Raw genomic sequence first — 15,975 nt, 5'->3', positions numbered from 1 at the left:
CTACGGTTTTCACAGAAGCCCAGGGCTGTGATGTGAACAAACAAACAAACGGCATGAGCCAAAGTCCCAGGAAGGGAAACACCCAGGTGCTGCTAGAGGTGGGGCTTATTTCCGAGCTCAGGGAAGCGACACCAATCCAGGGACACTGCCTGGAGGCAGCCATGGGTTCAGGGACCTCTGCAGAAAGTCTCCAGAATGAAGCGACCTGTCCCATCTGTCTGGAGTACTTCAGAGAACCTGTCACTCTGGAGTGCGGGCACAATTTCTGCCAGGCCTGCCTCAGCCGGTGCTGGGAGGCACCCGATCCACTCGCCTCCTGCCCGCAGTGCAGAGACCCTGTGCAGCAGAGAAACCTCCGGCCCAACAAGCAGCTGGCAAATGTCATAGAAATAGCCAAGCGGCTGAGTCTGCAGGCAGCACGGGCAGCAGGGGGGAAGGGGATGTGCGGGGCACACCAGGAGCCTCTCAAACTATTCTGCGAAGAGGACCGAAGCCCCATCTGTGTGGTCTGCCATCTCTCCCAGGCTCACCGGGCGCACACGGCGGTGCCCATAGAGGAAGCTGCTCAGGAGTACAAGGTAGGGGACTGCTTCCAGGTGCTTTGGAAGTTAACGACAGGGCAAGCTGCCTGTGCCAGGCGGGCCTGCCTGGTTTGGCTCTGAAAAGCCTGAGCGGTCTGGAAAATGACACACAAGGTAAATGCTACGGATGTGGCAAGAGCAGTGAAACATGGCATGGCTGGGTGGCAGGAAGGGCTGACCATGGAGACTTGGAAAGCTTTCTAACATGAGAAACTTTTCCCCCAGAGGCTGAGTCCTTTTGAAACCCAGCTCCCTCTGGCGAAACGGGGGGACTCTGCGGAGCAGGTGCTATGACACATTAAATCACAGCACCAGCAGGCCAGTCTGTGTCTCAGTCACCATCCGGCTGGAGAACGCGGGGGTCCAAAGCTGGTGAGGGCATTGCTGATTGTATCACGGCCTGTTGTTCACGGCATCTCAGTAGCCGCTACCATGCCCAGATGAGATCTGACCTAGATTCGGCTGGACCCTACCCAAAATAGTGTGAGGGACAGTTCCAGCCCTGAGCAAGGCTCATCAGCCAAGTAAAATGCAGGGTGAGAAGGGAAACTGAGGCCCAGAGAGAGGAAGTTAATTGGCTGAGATTGCCTTGAGCATGGGTTCCCAAACTGGGGGAGGCGTGTGAAGAAATTCCAGGGGGGGGGGCGCGAGGCTACCCAGCCCCACACACCTCCCAGCAATCCCACTGTTTTGCTGCTATTTTTTTGGGACGGAGGGCGTGAGGGTTTCTCAAAAATCAAAAAGGGGGGCAAGATGCCGAAAAGTTTGGGAACCACTGACCTTGAGGGACATGGCAGGGCAGGAAAGAGCACCCAAGCCTCTGGGTCCTAGGTCAGCCCCTGAGGCCGTGCTGTTGTGGTCCTAGCTGCAGTGACAAAGTTGGTCAGAAGGGAAAGTCTCCTTGAGAAAGGCTCAGCCAGGAGCGGCAGGTTCTGAATTCCCAGGATGCTCCATGAGGGGGGTGAAACCCAAATGCGGGTCTGCGCTTGATTTTTAACCAACATTGGCATGTTTAAGGGGGTGTGTCCTAGTGCTCAGGCCAGTCCTGTCCCCGGGGCTTCAGGGCTGACATTCAGAGGAATTTGGGCCCCACAGAGAATCCCAGCCCAGATTTCTAACCTGGGACGGCTTCTGGGATTTCGATCAGTTTGGGATCTTTTCAGAGAGGGATTATTTCACACGGAGAAAGAAAAATCCAAGGGTGTGACCCCAGCTTCATGCTGCCGTAAATCAGCGGCGTCACGGGGTCAAGTAATTTCAGAGGCTGAATGCAACCCACTCCCAGTCTCCATTCGTAGGTGTCCACTTCCCTCATATCTGGCATCATGACGCTCCTCCGGTCATCAGTGAGGTTTGCTTTTGTCTTTTCGATTGGCAAAGATGCTCCTCCCCCTCACTCTTCCCCCCCAAAAAACGGAAACCACCCAAATCGTTTCTGTTAATGCAGGAAAAAATTCAGGCCCATCTGAAGATTTTGAGGGACGAGAGAGAGAAGCTGCTGGGATTGAAGCTGAGCAGAGAGGAGAGCAGGCAGGAGTATCTGGTAGGTGCCTGTGGTTATTCACCTGCATTGACGTGGGGGGTGAGGCCTGTCTGTAGGCAGCTTCCTTTGGAGCCTTGGGGAGTGTCGGCTTTTGTCACGGACGTGCTGTGCGTCTGGGTGGAGATGGATTTCTGCCCAGGCTAATTTGGGACCTCCGGAAAAATCTCCGCCTGCCACGACTGGGGTTGGAGATCTTGCTGCCTGCCAGAGCATGGGCTTGGGAGCTAGAGGCTGGCCTCAGCGGCAGCCTGGGTAAAAGGGGGCCCTTGCCACACATGTTGTCAGGAGTGGGGTGTTGCTGTGAGTCCTCACAGCGATCCTAAATCTGGCCAACTTCACCCCTCTTAAGAAGGACACATGGAGGTTGTGGTGAAGGTGCTGGTGCAGGCCTCGGCTGCCCAGCAGGAGGCTACCCGGGTGCAAGTGGCTGCCCAGCAGGAGTCGGTGCAGCTCCAACAGGAAACAAACCAGCTGCTGATGAGCCAGGCAGCCCAAGACCGAGCCACCCTGCAGGAGGTGGTGAACCAGCTGCAAGCCCTGGTCATCCAGATGTGTAGTCAAGATGGGACCCGACCATTATGGGCCAATTGATACTTACAGGCGACCACTGGTATGCGTACGGGGTGTGCCGGGTGTGCCCAGGCACACCCTAATGTCTTAGGGTTGCCAGGTGTCCGGTTTTTTTGCGGCTCTGTCTGGTAAAAAAAATCCAGAAAATCCTGGACGTGTGCAATGGTATTTTCTGGTTTTCTGACTGGGTGCCCGGAAGCCTGGCGGAGGGCGTGACTGGGAGGCCGGGCGCGATCAGTGCTGGGAGCCCTGGCTGTGTGTGAGGAGAAGGGGCAGCCTGGTCCATGCTCCTGCGCGCTGGTCAAGCGCGTGGTGGAGCTGCAGCCGGACTGACTCGCGCTTCGCCTGGACCGTGCGGGGGGGTGGGAACGCCCTGGGATTGGCACTGCCCGGGTCAGTCCCACTCCCCACTGGCTGATACACTCCTCCCCTCTCCCCTGGCCAGCTGGTTGTTTCTCCCCCACTTCTCCTCCGGATCTTCCCCGGCCAGACCCGCTACACCCTCCGCCAGCACTGCTTCTGGCGGCCAGTTCTCCCCTCCTCCTGAGCTGTCCTGGCCAGCCCCGCTCCCGCTGACCACCCCCTCTTCCCCCAGATCTCCCTCAGCCAGCCCCACTCCACCCGACCCCTGACCCCCACTGACCAGTTCTGCTTTCCATCGGCCACCCCCCTGATCTCCCCCAGCCAGCCCCAGACCCCCCACCACCACTCTGCTTCACGTCCCCCCCCTTCCTCCTGGCCAGCCCCGCTCAAGAAGTGTGTCCAGTATTTTTTTAGGACTACCTGGTAACCCTATAATCACCAAAAAAAGTAGCTTTGCATTTTAATTTAATTGCTTGATACGCTGTTTTCGTTTTAAAGTACAGATTGCTGTATTATGCAATAAGGGCCGAATTGTATAATACAGATGTTGTAGAAATGTATAGAAAGCCCGCGTTACCTCGCAGCATGCGTCCCCACTACTGCGGCGCCACATTACCATCGGTCCTCCCCTCCCCCTCTGACTACTATTCTAGAAAATTCTTTGACCTATATAAGCTACTGCGTCAGGTGTGCCAAGCGCAGTGTTCACAGTGTTTGTAATCTTTGTCGCGAGTACTCTACTGAACTCGCATAACAAGCCCATGGCTTTACGTTTTAATTCAATCACATGATACCCCTTTTTAATTTTAAAATATGGATCGGTTCGTTGTTAAGAAAAGGAGCAAACTGAATTATAATGAATGTGCTGATAGTACTGCAAATACCTCGGACTCCTCGGTTAAGAACTTACATGAAGATAATGCTGCCACCAGTTCCAGTGTGTGCAATAAACTGAGTAATAACCAACAGAAACAGACTTTGTCTCTTACGTCAGGTCAGCATAGTTCCTATTCAAAGCCATCAAACATTCCATCTGATGACCCGGTCTGTGATATTCCTAAAAATAGATTAGAACTGTCTCGTTTATCTAGAGGTCCTTATCAGCTTAGATCGAGCATGTTTCCTAGAAATAAAATAGGGAATAAACAAAGACGTTTTTAGTCCAATTGGTATGAAAAGTATAGGTGGTTAGAATATAGCCCATCGAAGGACGCAGCATTTTGCTTTTACTGCTGTTTCTTCTGCTCTAATGATGCAGCAAACAAAGATCACACGGATCCAGCATTTATTGATAAGGGATTCAGAAACTGGCTAACAAATGTTTTAAAAACCACCAACTGTCAAAATTTCATGTGTTGAGCTGTTCTTCATGGTCAAGTTTTAATGAAGGGAAACCTATTGATGTATTGTTGGATGAGGACAAGCAGGCTTATCTGTCTAAACAAGAAGAACGGTGCCATAACCAAAGTGTAATGGAGCGACTGATTGACATTGTTCTGTGTTTGGCGAAAGGTGGAGACCATTCAGGGGTCACAGTGAAAAAGCTGACAGTTTTGAGACAGGTTTATTTCTAAATCTTGTCAATATGCTCCAAAAATATGATCCCGTAATGGTAAAGCATGTGCAACAATCTCCTTGAAACGCTACCTGGCTGAGTAATCGCATCCAAAATGATTGAATTGTGGCCTTGCACAAGATTGTGCAACACAAGATTGTGTCTTCACTAAATGGAAAAATGGTCTCTATAATTGCCGACGACACTACTGACTGTGGACACCATGAACAGATATCCATTGTGGTGCAGTATTTTGACAATGAAAAACATAGTCCAGTTGAACATTTTGCGTCTGTCTGTTCAGAGACTATTAACAGTTGATGCTCAGTCTATTTTTGACCAGTTAAATGTCATCCTTGGCATTCTTAAAATTAACTGGTCATCAGTGATGTCTGTCTGTTTTGATGGCGCATCTACTATGTCTGGATGTACTGCGGGAGTTCAAATGAAATGTAAAGAAAGAAACAGTGAAATACTCTATGTACACTGCTATGCGCATTGTTTGAACCCCGTCCTAGTAGATGCATGCACTTCAAGTAAACAAAACAGAACTGTCTTTGATTTTTTTGGTGTTATTCAGACTCTTTATGCCTTTGTGGAAGGGAGTCCTGTGCAACATGCAGTAATGGAGAAGATTTCACAAGAAGCAGGATCCCAGTTGCAGACTTTGAAGTCACTGTCAAACACAAGATGGGCATACAAAGCAGAAGCAGTGGCTGCTGTAAAACAAAACTACTCCATCGTTTTACAAGCTTTACAAGATATTATGGAAACAACTCGCCTTGCTGAAGCTAAAATAAAAGCCAGGGGCCTTATCCATGAACTAAATTCATTCAAGTTCATCTCTGCCCTTCACATGATGCATCCTATTCTCCAGATGGTGGTAAAAGTGAGTAAGGCTCTTCAAGCTCCAGATCTCAACTTACTGCAATGACAGGGGTGAAAAGCTTGCGTAACTCTTTGGCTGTGATGAGAAGTGGCCCATAATATTTTCAATCTATTTTCAATGACAGTGTGAAAATGTGCGTAGAGAATGATATATCGATTCCCCCAGTTAAGAAGAGAAAAACGTCCACTCGTATTGATGACGCGTTTGAGTCCCAGCATCACTTTGATACAAAAGAGGAGCAGGAGAGAATAACTTCATTTTACCCGCTCCTAGACTCAATGATTACCGGCATTGACCAGCGATTTGAACAGGAGCCTTGTAAAATGGTGACTGCAATGGGAAAACTGCTGAGCTTAGACATTGGCAGGGACAATATGAGAATCACTGCCAACAAATTTAAAGAATCCTTAGATGAGTTGGAAGCTGAAGTCAGATTGCTTCAGGGTTATGACGGATCTGTTCCTAAAGGTAGCACTACAAACACCACCAACAGAGAGTGGCTTGATTGGCTAAAGGAATTGGATCGATCTTCCATGTTCTAGGCCTTTTACAAATCTATTCAATGCTTTGCAGTCTTACCTGTTACAAGCTGTTCATGTGAAAGAGCCTTTTTGAAACTAGCACATGTAAAAAACAAACTAAGAAGTACAATGTCCCAAAAGCACCTCGACTCACTCATGATTTTGTACACTGAACAAGAATTGGCTTCGTCAGTTTACAATGGTGTGATTGAGGAATTTAAGACCATGACACCTGGTGAGTGACGTCTCATTCTCTAGGACAGGAAGATGAAGAAACCTTAATCTGTTTTGGTCAATTTGGTTTAGCTCACTATCTGGTTAAAGATAAAGATCATGAAAATTGACTGTATCTTTGTATACGCCTGGTTATCACTACAGCAAACATTTGTTTTTTTGTGTCTCATTTTTTAAGTTTGTATTTTTTAAGTAAAGTTCCGTTGTTAATTTTTTTTAAATTAAAGTTTAGTTAAGTTTTAGTTTCTTTAGTTTGTTTGATGAATAGAAATAATGTCCTTTATGATTGAGTATTCAATAAATGTTCGCCTTTAAAAAAAAAATTCCCTGGGTGCACACCCTAATGAAATGTGTTGCGCATGCCTATGCAGGAGACGATGATGTGGAGGCCGATCTTTTGGCCTTAGAAAGGACAGCTTTGCGGGAAGCCTAGCCCCAAGCCCATTGGGCCACCATTTTAGTCCCTTTCCTGAGTAACGTTCGTTTGAACCTATCAGATTGATTTGAACTAACTAAGTGGAGCGCACTTCCTGGTTCAAATCAGCGGGTGATCAGAACAGTGCATGGGCAAGATTATGCTAATGAAGTGCAGGATATTTAAATCCCTGCTTCATTAGCAATTTCGGTTGGCTACATTTGCATCCCTATCTCGAGATAGGGAGCAAGTGTAGACATACCCTAAGGGATCAAGTGGGGATGTGTGAGAAAATTCTCTTTCTCATAACCCCAGATAAGGGGCAAATGTTATATGTCTTAAACTGTGCGAAGATCCCTCCCTGCTACACCCCCAACCAGCCCTTTCCCTGTTTTCACACAGAAACAGACACAAGCCGAGCGGCAGAAGGTTGTGGCCGAGTTTCAGCAGCTGCGGCAGTTCCTGGAGGAACAACAGCGACTCCTGCTGGCCCAGCTGCAGAAGCTGGACCAGGAGATACAAAACGAAACTGTCACCAGACTCTCGGAGGAGATTTCCCGCCTCAGCGAGCAGATCGGGGAGCTGGAGGGGACATGCCACAAGCCAGCCAGTGAATTCCTGCAGGTGAGACCGATTTAGAAACAGCCCAGCCCCCACCCAGGGGACAGTTCAGCTCGGGGGTCTAGCAGTCAGGAAAGCTCAGTGTGTGAATTTCTGAAATGTGCAAGGCAATTCTATGAAGAATTAGGAGACCTATAGCTAGGAGAGGTGGAACAGCCCCCTTAGCTGAACTAGTCCTTGGTCCTGGGGCCCGGTGAGAGCCAAGTTTTCCCAAGAGTTGCACAATCCCTTCCCTGGGATCCCCAGTGTGTCCAGGGCCAGATTAAGACATGCCGAGGCCCTAAGTCAGGGCTACTCAGCTTTGGAAGCCCCGGGGGGCCACAGTGATACTCACAGCACATGCTGAGGGCTGCAACTTAACTGTGATTGCATAGACATGCCCATATATATGCAAATATATGCAAACAGCTTCTTTCACACTGACAGGCATGAATACTAAGCCATATCGTGGACAGTTCTCTGAAAACTTCCACACAGTGTGCAGCGGCGGTCAAAAAGGCAAATAGGATGCTAGGAATTATTAAGAAAGGGATAGAAAATAAGACCCAGAATATCTTACTGACCCTGTATAAAACTATGGTACACCCACATCTGGAATACTGTGTACAGATGTGGTCTCCTCACCTCAAAAAAGATATTTTGTCCTTGGAAAGGGTTCAGAAAAGGGCAACTAAAATGATTAGGGGTTTGGAACGGGTCCCATATGAGGAGAGGTTAAAGAGACTGGGACTTTTCAGTTTAGAAAAGAGGAGACTGAGGGGGGATAGGATAGAGGTCTATAAAATCATGAGTGGTGTGGAGAGGGCCGATAAAGAAAAGTTCTTCATTAGTTCCCTAAATAGAAGAACTAGAGGACACCAAATGAAATTAATGGGTAGCAGGTTTAAAACTAATAAAAGAAAGTTCTTCTTCACACAGCGTGTAGTCAACCTGTGGAACTCCTTGCCAGAGGAGGCTGTGAAGGCTAGGACTATAATAGAGTTTAAAGAGAAGCTAGATAATTTCATGGAGGTTAGGTCCATAAAAGGCCATTAGCCAGGGGATAAAATGGTGTCCTTGGCCTCTGTTTGTCAGAAGCTGGAGAGGGATGGCAGGAGGCAAATCGCTTGATCATTGTCTTCGATCCACCCTCTCTAGGGCACCTGGTGCTGGCCACTGTCGGCAGACAGGCTACTGGGCTAGATGGACCTTTGGTCTGACCCAGTACAGCCGTTCTTATGTTCCCACAATGCCCCGGCACTCCCAGCACCTCCTCCCTGGGGGCTGGAAACGCCGACACCCTGTACCTGTCTAGTCCAGCCAGCCCCGTCTGCTTGCATCTTTCAGTGCTCACCCTGCCTGGAAGATGCCTCACTGTTGTGGAGCGTGTTCCCAATGGAGCCATTTTGAAAGGATCCCACCTGTTGAGCCCCACGTAAACCCAAACCACACTGTGGGCCGCAAATGAACCGCGTGTTGAGTAGCCCTGCCCTAAGCTATGTCAAGTTTAAGACGCCCCATAGTCATTTATTAGTAATTATTTCGAGGTCCCTCATCTGAGGCCCCCAGCTGCATCTTACTTAGTTTGTGCATAAACCTGGCACCTTGCGTGTCCTGAGATTCTCCTTCTCTCTCCTCCCCTCTAGGATGTGAGATGCCTCTTCAGCAGGTACGTGGGCCATCGCACTCCCCTCCCTCCGCACTTCACAGGCAGGAAAGAGCGTGGAAACCACGTTAGCTGCACTCTCCCCCAGGGCTACACAGCACAACGAAGGGGGCAGGGTCCCTCTGATTAGCTTACTCCCGAGGCTTCTCACCCTGATAGAGAAGACTCCAGAATTCTCCATTCATCGGGACAGACCGAGCTCCAGGGTTTCCTGGAGCTGCCACCTCCCTGGGGACAGGCTGCCTCAGGACTGTGGGCGTGGGACATGGGCCTGTCACTGCTGGAACATTGTGGTTCCAGCTCGGGCCAGCAGAGCTCAAGAGACTTTCCCGCCCGAGGGCTGTTTGGAGACCTGTGTGGGATGAGCTGGGGAGCGGGGAGCTGGTGTCTCAGTCTAGTTCCTAGTGGGCAGATTTCTACAGCCCTGGGAACTTCCCATCCTTCGGAGCACAGAGGTCAAGATGTGGACTGGCTGTGGAGACTCAGTTCCCCCTTTATCCCCAGAGCAGGTCTCTGCAGGCCAGCTGAAAATTATGACTGAGACCTTCAGAGGTAAGGTTGCCTGGTCTTGGCCCGTGTGGCACCCGCCCGGAGGCTGGGAGAAACAGAGGAATTCTCTCTCCAGGCCCATGAGAGCAGCGACTTCCACCCACAACACTGCAGAGTTTTGGCACAAAACCAGCTGTTTTTGCGCCAAAACTCATGCAGCGTCCTCACCTCAAGGGTGTTTTTGCGCAAGAAAATGTACAGTGAATCAACAGAACAGAAGGGCTGTGTCTAGATCGTACCCCTTTTCCGTAAAAGGGATGCAAATTAGACACAGCGTAATTGCAAATGAAGCGGGGATTTAATTTCTTCCACTTCATTTGCATAAACATAGCTGCCGCTTTTTTCCGGCTCGGGTCTCTTAAAAAAAGGAATAAGGAACCTTTCGGAAAAGGCTTTATTTTCCGAAAGATCCCCGTCTAGACTGGCGCTTTTTGCCGGCAAAGCCCCGAGCCGGAAAAAAGTGGCAGCCATGTTTATGCAAATGAAGCGGGGGAGATTTAAATCCCCGCTTCATTTGCAATTGCGCTGTATCTAATTTGCATCCCTTTTACGGAAAAGGGGTGCAGTCTAGACACAGCCAAGGGGTTTTGCAGTGTAGGGGAAGGGCATGCATGTGTTCATTTTAAACAAAACGTGGTTTGGAAAGTAGATATGCATAAAGAAGCATGCTGTGGCTCACCACCCTAGGAACAGTCTAAAAAAGGCCAAGAGGAGAGGGGGAGAACTACACATGTGGAGAGGAGAAGTACAAGCATGTGACAAACAAAGCCATATATGGAAAGACTGAATATGATTGGTTTAGAAATTTATTATATATAACTTGTTATGTAACCTGTTATGTAACTGCCATGTGCTATAAAACAGCAAGGGGAGGGGCTCCTTGCTCGAGGGGCTCTGGCTGATTTTAGTACCAGGGGGCTCTCCCTTTGTGCACATTGAATAAAGTCTTGTTGAATTGAATTGAAGACCCTTGATTCTGCCCAGCACCTGACTCTCTGGGAACCACAAAATCCCAACAGTAGGTATTCCTCTCTCTACAAAAAGTAGGTATGGATGGCAAACGGGGTTTTTTTTGTGTGCAAAAACAGCCTATCAAAAGAAGCACAGGTGCACTGGTGGCCATACTATTAATGGCAAGCAGAGCTTTCTTGCGACAGTGTCCATGCAGTCTGGCTGCTTTTTCCGGGCACTTTTGCACTGTTCTTGCTCAAGAAGCCTCCAGTGTAGACGTAGCCTCATAGAAATAATCTAAACCGGCACTGTCTCTCTGCAGCTATGAGAAGGGGTGGTCCCAGCCGCCGCCGGAGATTTCTCCTGCGATGGAGAAGAGGATCTTCGATTTTCCCCAGAAAACTGCTGCTCTAAGGGAGACTCTGCGGAAGTTCAAAGGTGCTGCAATAGGAGCTCGGAGGGGAAACCGGGCTGGGCCTCTAGGCCTGGGAGGAGACGGGCAGTGGCCGATGGCATCCAATGAGACGGCGTGTCTATTGAATGGGAGGTGGAAAGCAGTGTAAATGAGCTGCTGTGATGGGGCCCAGGTCTCCATACGTCTCACATGGATTCGCAGTTTGGGAAAGGCCTGCGTGGAAGTGAATGTGAGGACTTAACTGGGGTACCCAGGGCTGTGGGGGGCAGCTCTGGGCCTCAGAAGGGGCAGGGTTGGGGTCAGGCTTCGGCGAGGATTTGAAGGGTCTTTTCAAAATTATTATTTGATATCACCCACCCTCAGGGCAGCTGCCCCTTTTGTTCCTCCCCCGTCGCTTTAATATCAGCTGGCACCAGCCCAGTTTTAATCTCTGAGGAACAGTAAGGCCCAAATTCAACAAAATGGCCTAATTTGGGACCCCCATTTTCTCTCCCAACTGGCAGTGATGGGGGCAGAGAGGTGTCCTCCGCCGGCTGCGGGTGCAAGAAGCAAGCGCTGGGCATGGAGAAGAGGTGGGGGAGGGGTGACGCAGGAACAGAGGCCCTGCTATGGCTGGATCTTAGGCCTTCGCCTGCCTGTGCCAAGGTCTGCTTAGGGCTCGGCAGCCACTGAATGTGGCGGGGAGGGGTCACAAACTGCCCCCCGTGTCTCTTTGCCAGCTCAGGGGATCTGAGCCGTTCAGCCAATAATACGCCAGCTCGAATCGCCAGACTTGGAACATGATTTTGCTCGTTGCATGTCAGCCTGTGGAGGACAAGGGCTCCGAGGAGATGCTGCGTAAAGAGATGTGGGGCACAATTAGGAGCCTTCGCCTGGTAAACACCTCTCACCCCTTTAATGCCAAAGGGGATGGAAGAGTGTATAGTTCTGCGCATGCTAATGCCTTTGCAGCATGTACGGGTGCGTCTACACTGCCCGGCTATTTCATAAGAATGGCCCATACTGGGTTAGGCCAAAGGTCCATCTAGCTCAGTATCCTGTCTGCCCACAGCGGCCAATGCCAGATGCCCCAGAGGGAAGGATCACAACAGGGAATCCTCACATGATCCCTCCCATGTCACCCACTTCCAGACAAACAGAGGCTAGGGATACCATTCCTACCCATCCTGGCTAATAGCCATTGATGGATCTAACCTCCATGAATATATTTAGCTCTTTTTTTAATCCTGTTAAAGTTCTAGCCTTCACTGCATCCTCTGGCAAGGAGTTCCACAGGTTGACAGTGCGCTCAATGAAGAAAAACTTCCTTTTGTTTGTTTTAAACCTGCTGTCTATTCATTTCATTTGGTGACCCCTAGTTCTTATATTGTGGGAATAAGTAAATAATGTTTCCTTATTCACTTTTTCCGTACCAGTCATGATTTTATAGACCTCATTTTAGACCCTGAATTGTATAGATTCCAGAATAGTTATTTCGAAATAACACGTCTACACTGAAGGGAAGCCACAAAATTAGTTGGAGGCAGGCTTCCCTAATGTAGATGTGCTATCTCGATTTAGGGCCCCAGGAGGCACTGGGGAGAAATAATGTAGAATGGCCCTGATGAGGGGCTATTTCGACATAGCAGCAGTGGAGCATCCACACACACCTTATTTTGAAATAGCTATTTCAGAATAGGTGTTATTCTTTGTAGAATGAGGTTTACAGATTTCGGAATAAACCGTCCGTTATTTTGAAATTATTTTCGAATGGCTGTGTAGATGCTCGCATTGTTATTTTGAAATAACACTAGTCATCTCGAAATAATGGTGCAGTGTAGACGCATCCTGGATGTGGGGACTGACCCAGCACTAGGTGAATGGGATGCTGAGGGAAAAGTAAATATTTCTGACAGGTTGTATGTCCGAGGGGGTGGGGAGACCTCTTGGCTCCTTTGCTGGGAGAGGCTTGAATGAAAGAGGAAAACAATGGTTTCAGAGCCATGGATTTACTAAACAGCCCTGAGCATGTCTTATGTCTACACTGCTCAGAAAAGCTGGAAAAAGACTTTTCTGCTTTTTTTCCCGAAAAAGGCTTTTCCAAAATTTGGTCCGTCTACATAGAGGCCAAATTTCGGAAAGAACTCCTCTTTTGGAACATCCCTTATTCCTCTCACCAAGAGGAATACAGAGATGCTGAAAACACATCCGCTTTTTCGGAACATAGCCTTTGTATCTCTGCTAGTTTCCTGTCACAATTCAAACCAAGTTAGCTCAGCTCAGATGCTGTTATCAGTCTGAGAGCAGGAAATCTCATCTCTTTTCTCTTTCCCTGCCAGACAGTCTACCATATGAGCTGGAAATAAAAGGTTGGGAACCCCCAGGAGCATACGGCCAGGATGAGATTACAGGTGAAGATGATTTTTCATTATGAGAAATTCCCCTGGACACATTTTCATAACATTGTACCTGACATGGCCAACCAAACGCATCCCGGCCACCAACACCCTCAGCCCCAACCATGAAGTACGGAGACGATCCCGAGCAGAAGTCCCACAAACACCCCTGATGCCAACCTCGGTGCTGTGCCCCAGTTGTATGGGCCCCTGCGCTCCTGGGAGAGCTGGACCCAGGGACCTGGCTCAACCCATGTTCCGGACCAGGTCTTCCCTCCCGCACCCACTGCACTCATGCGTCTCCCCTAGAAGTGGCAGGCTGGGAAAGTTGGACTCTTCCCCTTACCCCAAGAAAATGCCTCCTGTGCAGCGAACAGAACCAGACCCACATAGGTAGGGCTCCATGGGGCCCGGAGGGCGGGGACTTCGCGAGCAGTAGCTTGGAGGCGGGGTTGGGTGAGAGCTGTGCCAGTGCGGAGTTCAGGGGGCCTCCTTTCTTGTTGCAGGGCGGCTGGGGAGGGTGAGAAATGGCCCCAGGCGCCTCCAGGGCTGAGCTCTGCCCCTCACACTCTGATTCTCTCTCCCCAGCGAATGTGACTCTAGATCCAGACACGGCCCATCCCCTGCTCCTCCTGTCTGAGGATCGGAAACGTGTGAGCTGGGCAGACCCACAGCAGCCTCAGCCCAGCAGCCCAGGCAGTTTTGATACTTCCGTCTGTGTGCTGGGCCGTGAGGGATTCACCTCGGGGAGACACTGCTGGGAGGTGGAGGTGGGGGATGGGGAGTTCTGGGCTGTGGGGGTGGCCAGAGAGTCTGTCAGCAGGAAGGGACGGATCAGCCTTAGTCCTGAGGGGGGGATCTGGGCTGTGCAGTACTTCAATCAGTTCCAGGCTCTCACCTCCCCTGTGACCCCCCTGCTCCTAAGCCGGGACCCCCGCAGGATCCGGGTCTCTCTGGACTGTGACCGGGGGCAGGTGACATTTATCGATGCTGGTGCCAAGGCCCCGATCTTCACTTTCCCGCCGGGCTCCCTCCTGCCTGGGGAGAGAATCCAACCCTGGTTCTGGCTGGGGTTGGGATCCTGCCTCAGCCTCTGCCCCTGAAGATCAGGGTGGAATGTCTTAGAAGATTAGAGTTGGAAGAGAGCTCAACAGGTCATCCAGTCAACCCCCGGCTCACAGCAGGACCAGCCAACCAGGACCTTGCCAAGCCTGGTCTTGAAATTCCACCTCCTCCTAGGGAACCCATCGCAGTCAGGGCTGGCTCGAGGCACCAGCAAATCAAGCACATGCTTGGGGCAGCCCATTTGCAGGAGCGGCATTTCCAAGTAAGCAGCCACTGTCAGCAGTGCCCGGCCCCGCCCCGCCGATTTTAAAGAGCCGCGGGAGACACCACTACCCGCTGTGCAGCGCTGGCACCGTGCACGCCCGGAGACTGCTGGCCCCCCTCTGCCTTCTGCTGCTGCCCGGCTCCGTCGCCTTTTTCATGTCAGCCCTGCCCATGGGGGGCTGGGGCGGGTTCACGGGGGGATGGCCCCAGTGCAGGAAGTAAGTGTGTTATGAGACTTATGATGATCCTATTCTTGATCCAAAAGAAAGGTTTAAAGTGGAATGTTTCTATTGTATTTTGGATGTAGCTATAACTTCCATTGATGAAAGATTTTATCAGTTGCATGGTCTTTGTGAAAGTTTATACGATATTGGAAATATTAAAAATCAGTTTTCTAAAGAAGACCTCATAAAGCACTTCCAGGACCTACATGTAGTGCTCAGTACTGATAATGCTGCTGACATTGATGGAGTAGAATTGTATGATGAATTCATAGCTTTATCTGAGCAAATAAGTCCTAAAATTTCTTCTTTAAAAGTATTCGAATTTATAGCAAGAAAGGATTTTTTCACTCCAAACACTGCTATAGCATTATGCATTCTTTTAACGTTAGCAGTATCAGTGGCTTCTAGGGAGCGCAGTTTCTCAAAACTGAAATTACTAAAAAATTATTTGCGGTCCACCATGTCTCAATCGTTTGTCAATACTCGCATAAATTTCAGTTGAAAGGACCATTGCAGAAAGTTTAGATTTTACTGAATTATTAAAAGGCTACGCAAGAATAAAAACCAAAAAATTCAGTTAATATAAATTATTTTAATTTGAGAAACTGGGCACACCGGAAGACGTAAACGTTTTTCATTCCAGTGTATAGTTGAACCCAAGTTGTTTGTAATGGTGATTTTGTTAAAATTAAATGAGTGCACCGGTAGAAATTTGTTTTATTTCACTGACTACAAATTTTCTGTTTTCATTTTTTTTAAATTTTAAATAGTCAAAACAAAATTGCAAAGTGCACACGTGTAAAAGCCAACAAAAAAAGGGGGGGGGGGGGGGGGGGAGATGGCCAAAATTTTTTTTGCTTGGGGCAGCAAAAAACCTAAAGCTGGCCGTGAGCCCTCTGCTAGACCTCCCCGAATGCAGCTTGAGACCATTGCTCCTCGTTCTCCCATCTGCTGCCACTGGGAACAGCCTCTCTCCATCCTCTTTAGAACTTCCCCTCCAGGCGGTGGAAGGAGGCTCTCAAATCCCCCCTCACTCTTCTGCAGACTGACTAAGCCCAAATCTCTCAGGCTCTCCTCGTAGGTCACGCGCCCCAGGGCCAAGGTCATTTTTGTTGTTCTCCGCTGCATTCTTTCCAATCCTTTCTGCAATGCGCCCCTTCCCCAAAGCTGGATGCAATACTAAAGATGTGGGCTC

At 49.5% G+C, this 15,975-nt stretch overlaps 1 protein-coding gene and 1 pseudogene across 1 annotated transcript; both read left to right on the top strand.

Annotated features, from left to right (window-relative positions):
- Positions 1 to 15,482, top strand: LOC106732076 (zinc finger protein RFP-like). Its single transcript, XM_089770819.1, has 7 exons — positions 1 to 578; positions 2,029 to 2,124; positions 7,074 to 7,295; positions 8,918 to 8,940; positions 10,760 to 10,875; positions 13,171 to 13,242; positions 13,816 to 15,482. Exons 1-7 carry the CDS (start codon positions 54 to 56, stop codon positions 14,328 to 14,330), a joined length of 1,569 nt encoding a protein of 522 aa, XP_089626945.1. The 5' UTR covers positions 1 to 53; the 3' UTR covers positions 14,331 to 15,482.
- On the top strand, positions 3,811 to 6,717 carry LOC149522144 (zinc finger MYM-type protein 1-like; annotated as a pseudogene).
- Positions 15,483 to 15,975: the final 493 nt, after the last annotated feature.

Source organism: Pelodiscus sinensis, chromosome 19 (genome assembly GCF_052426305.1).
Source record: "Pelodiscus sinensis isolate ZL-2025 chromosome 19, ASM5242630v1, whole genome shotgun sequence".
Lineage (NCBI taxonomy): Eukaryota > Metazoa > Chordata > Testudines > Trionychidae > Pelodiscus > Pelodiscus sinensis.
Note: the sequence above shows the minus strand (reverse complement) of the source record. Positions and strands in the feature narration are given on the sequence as shown.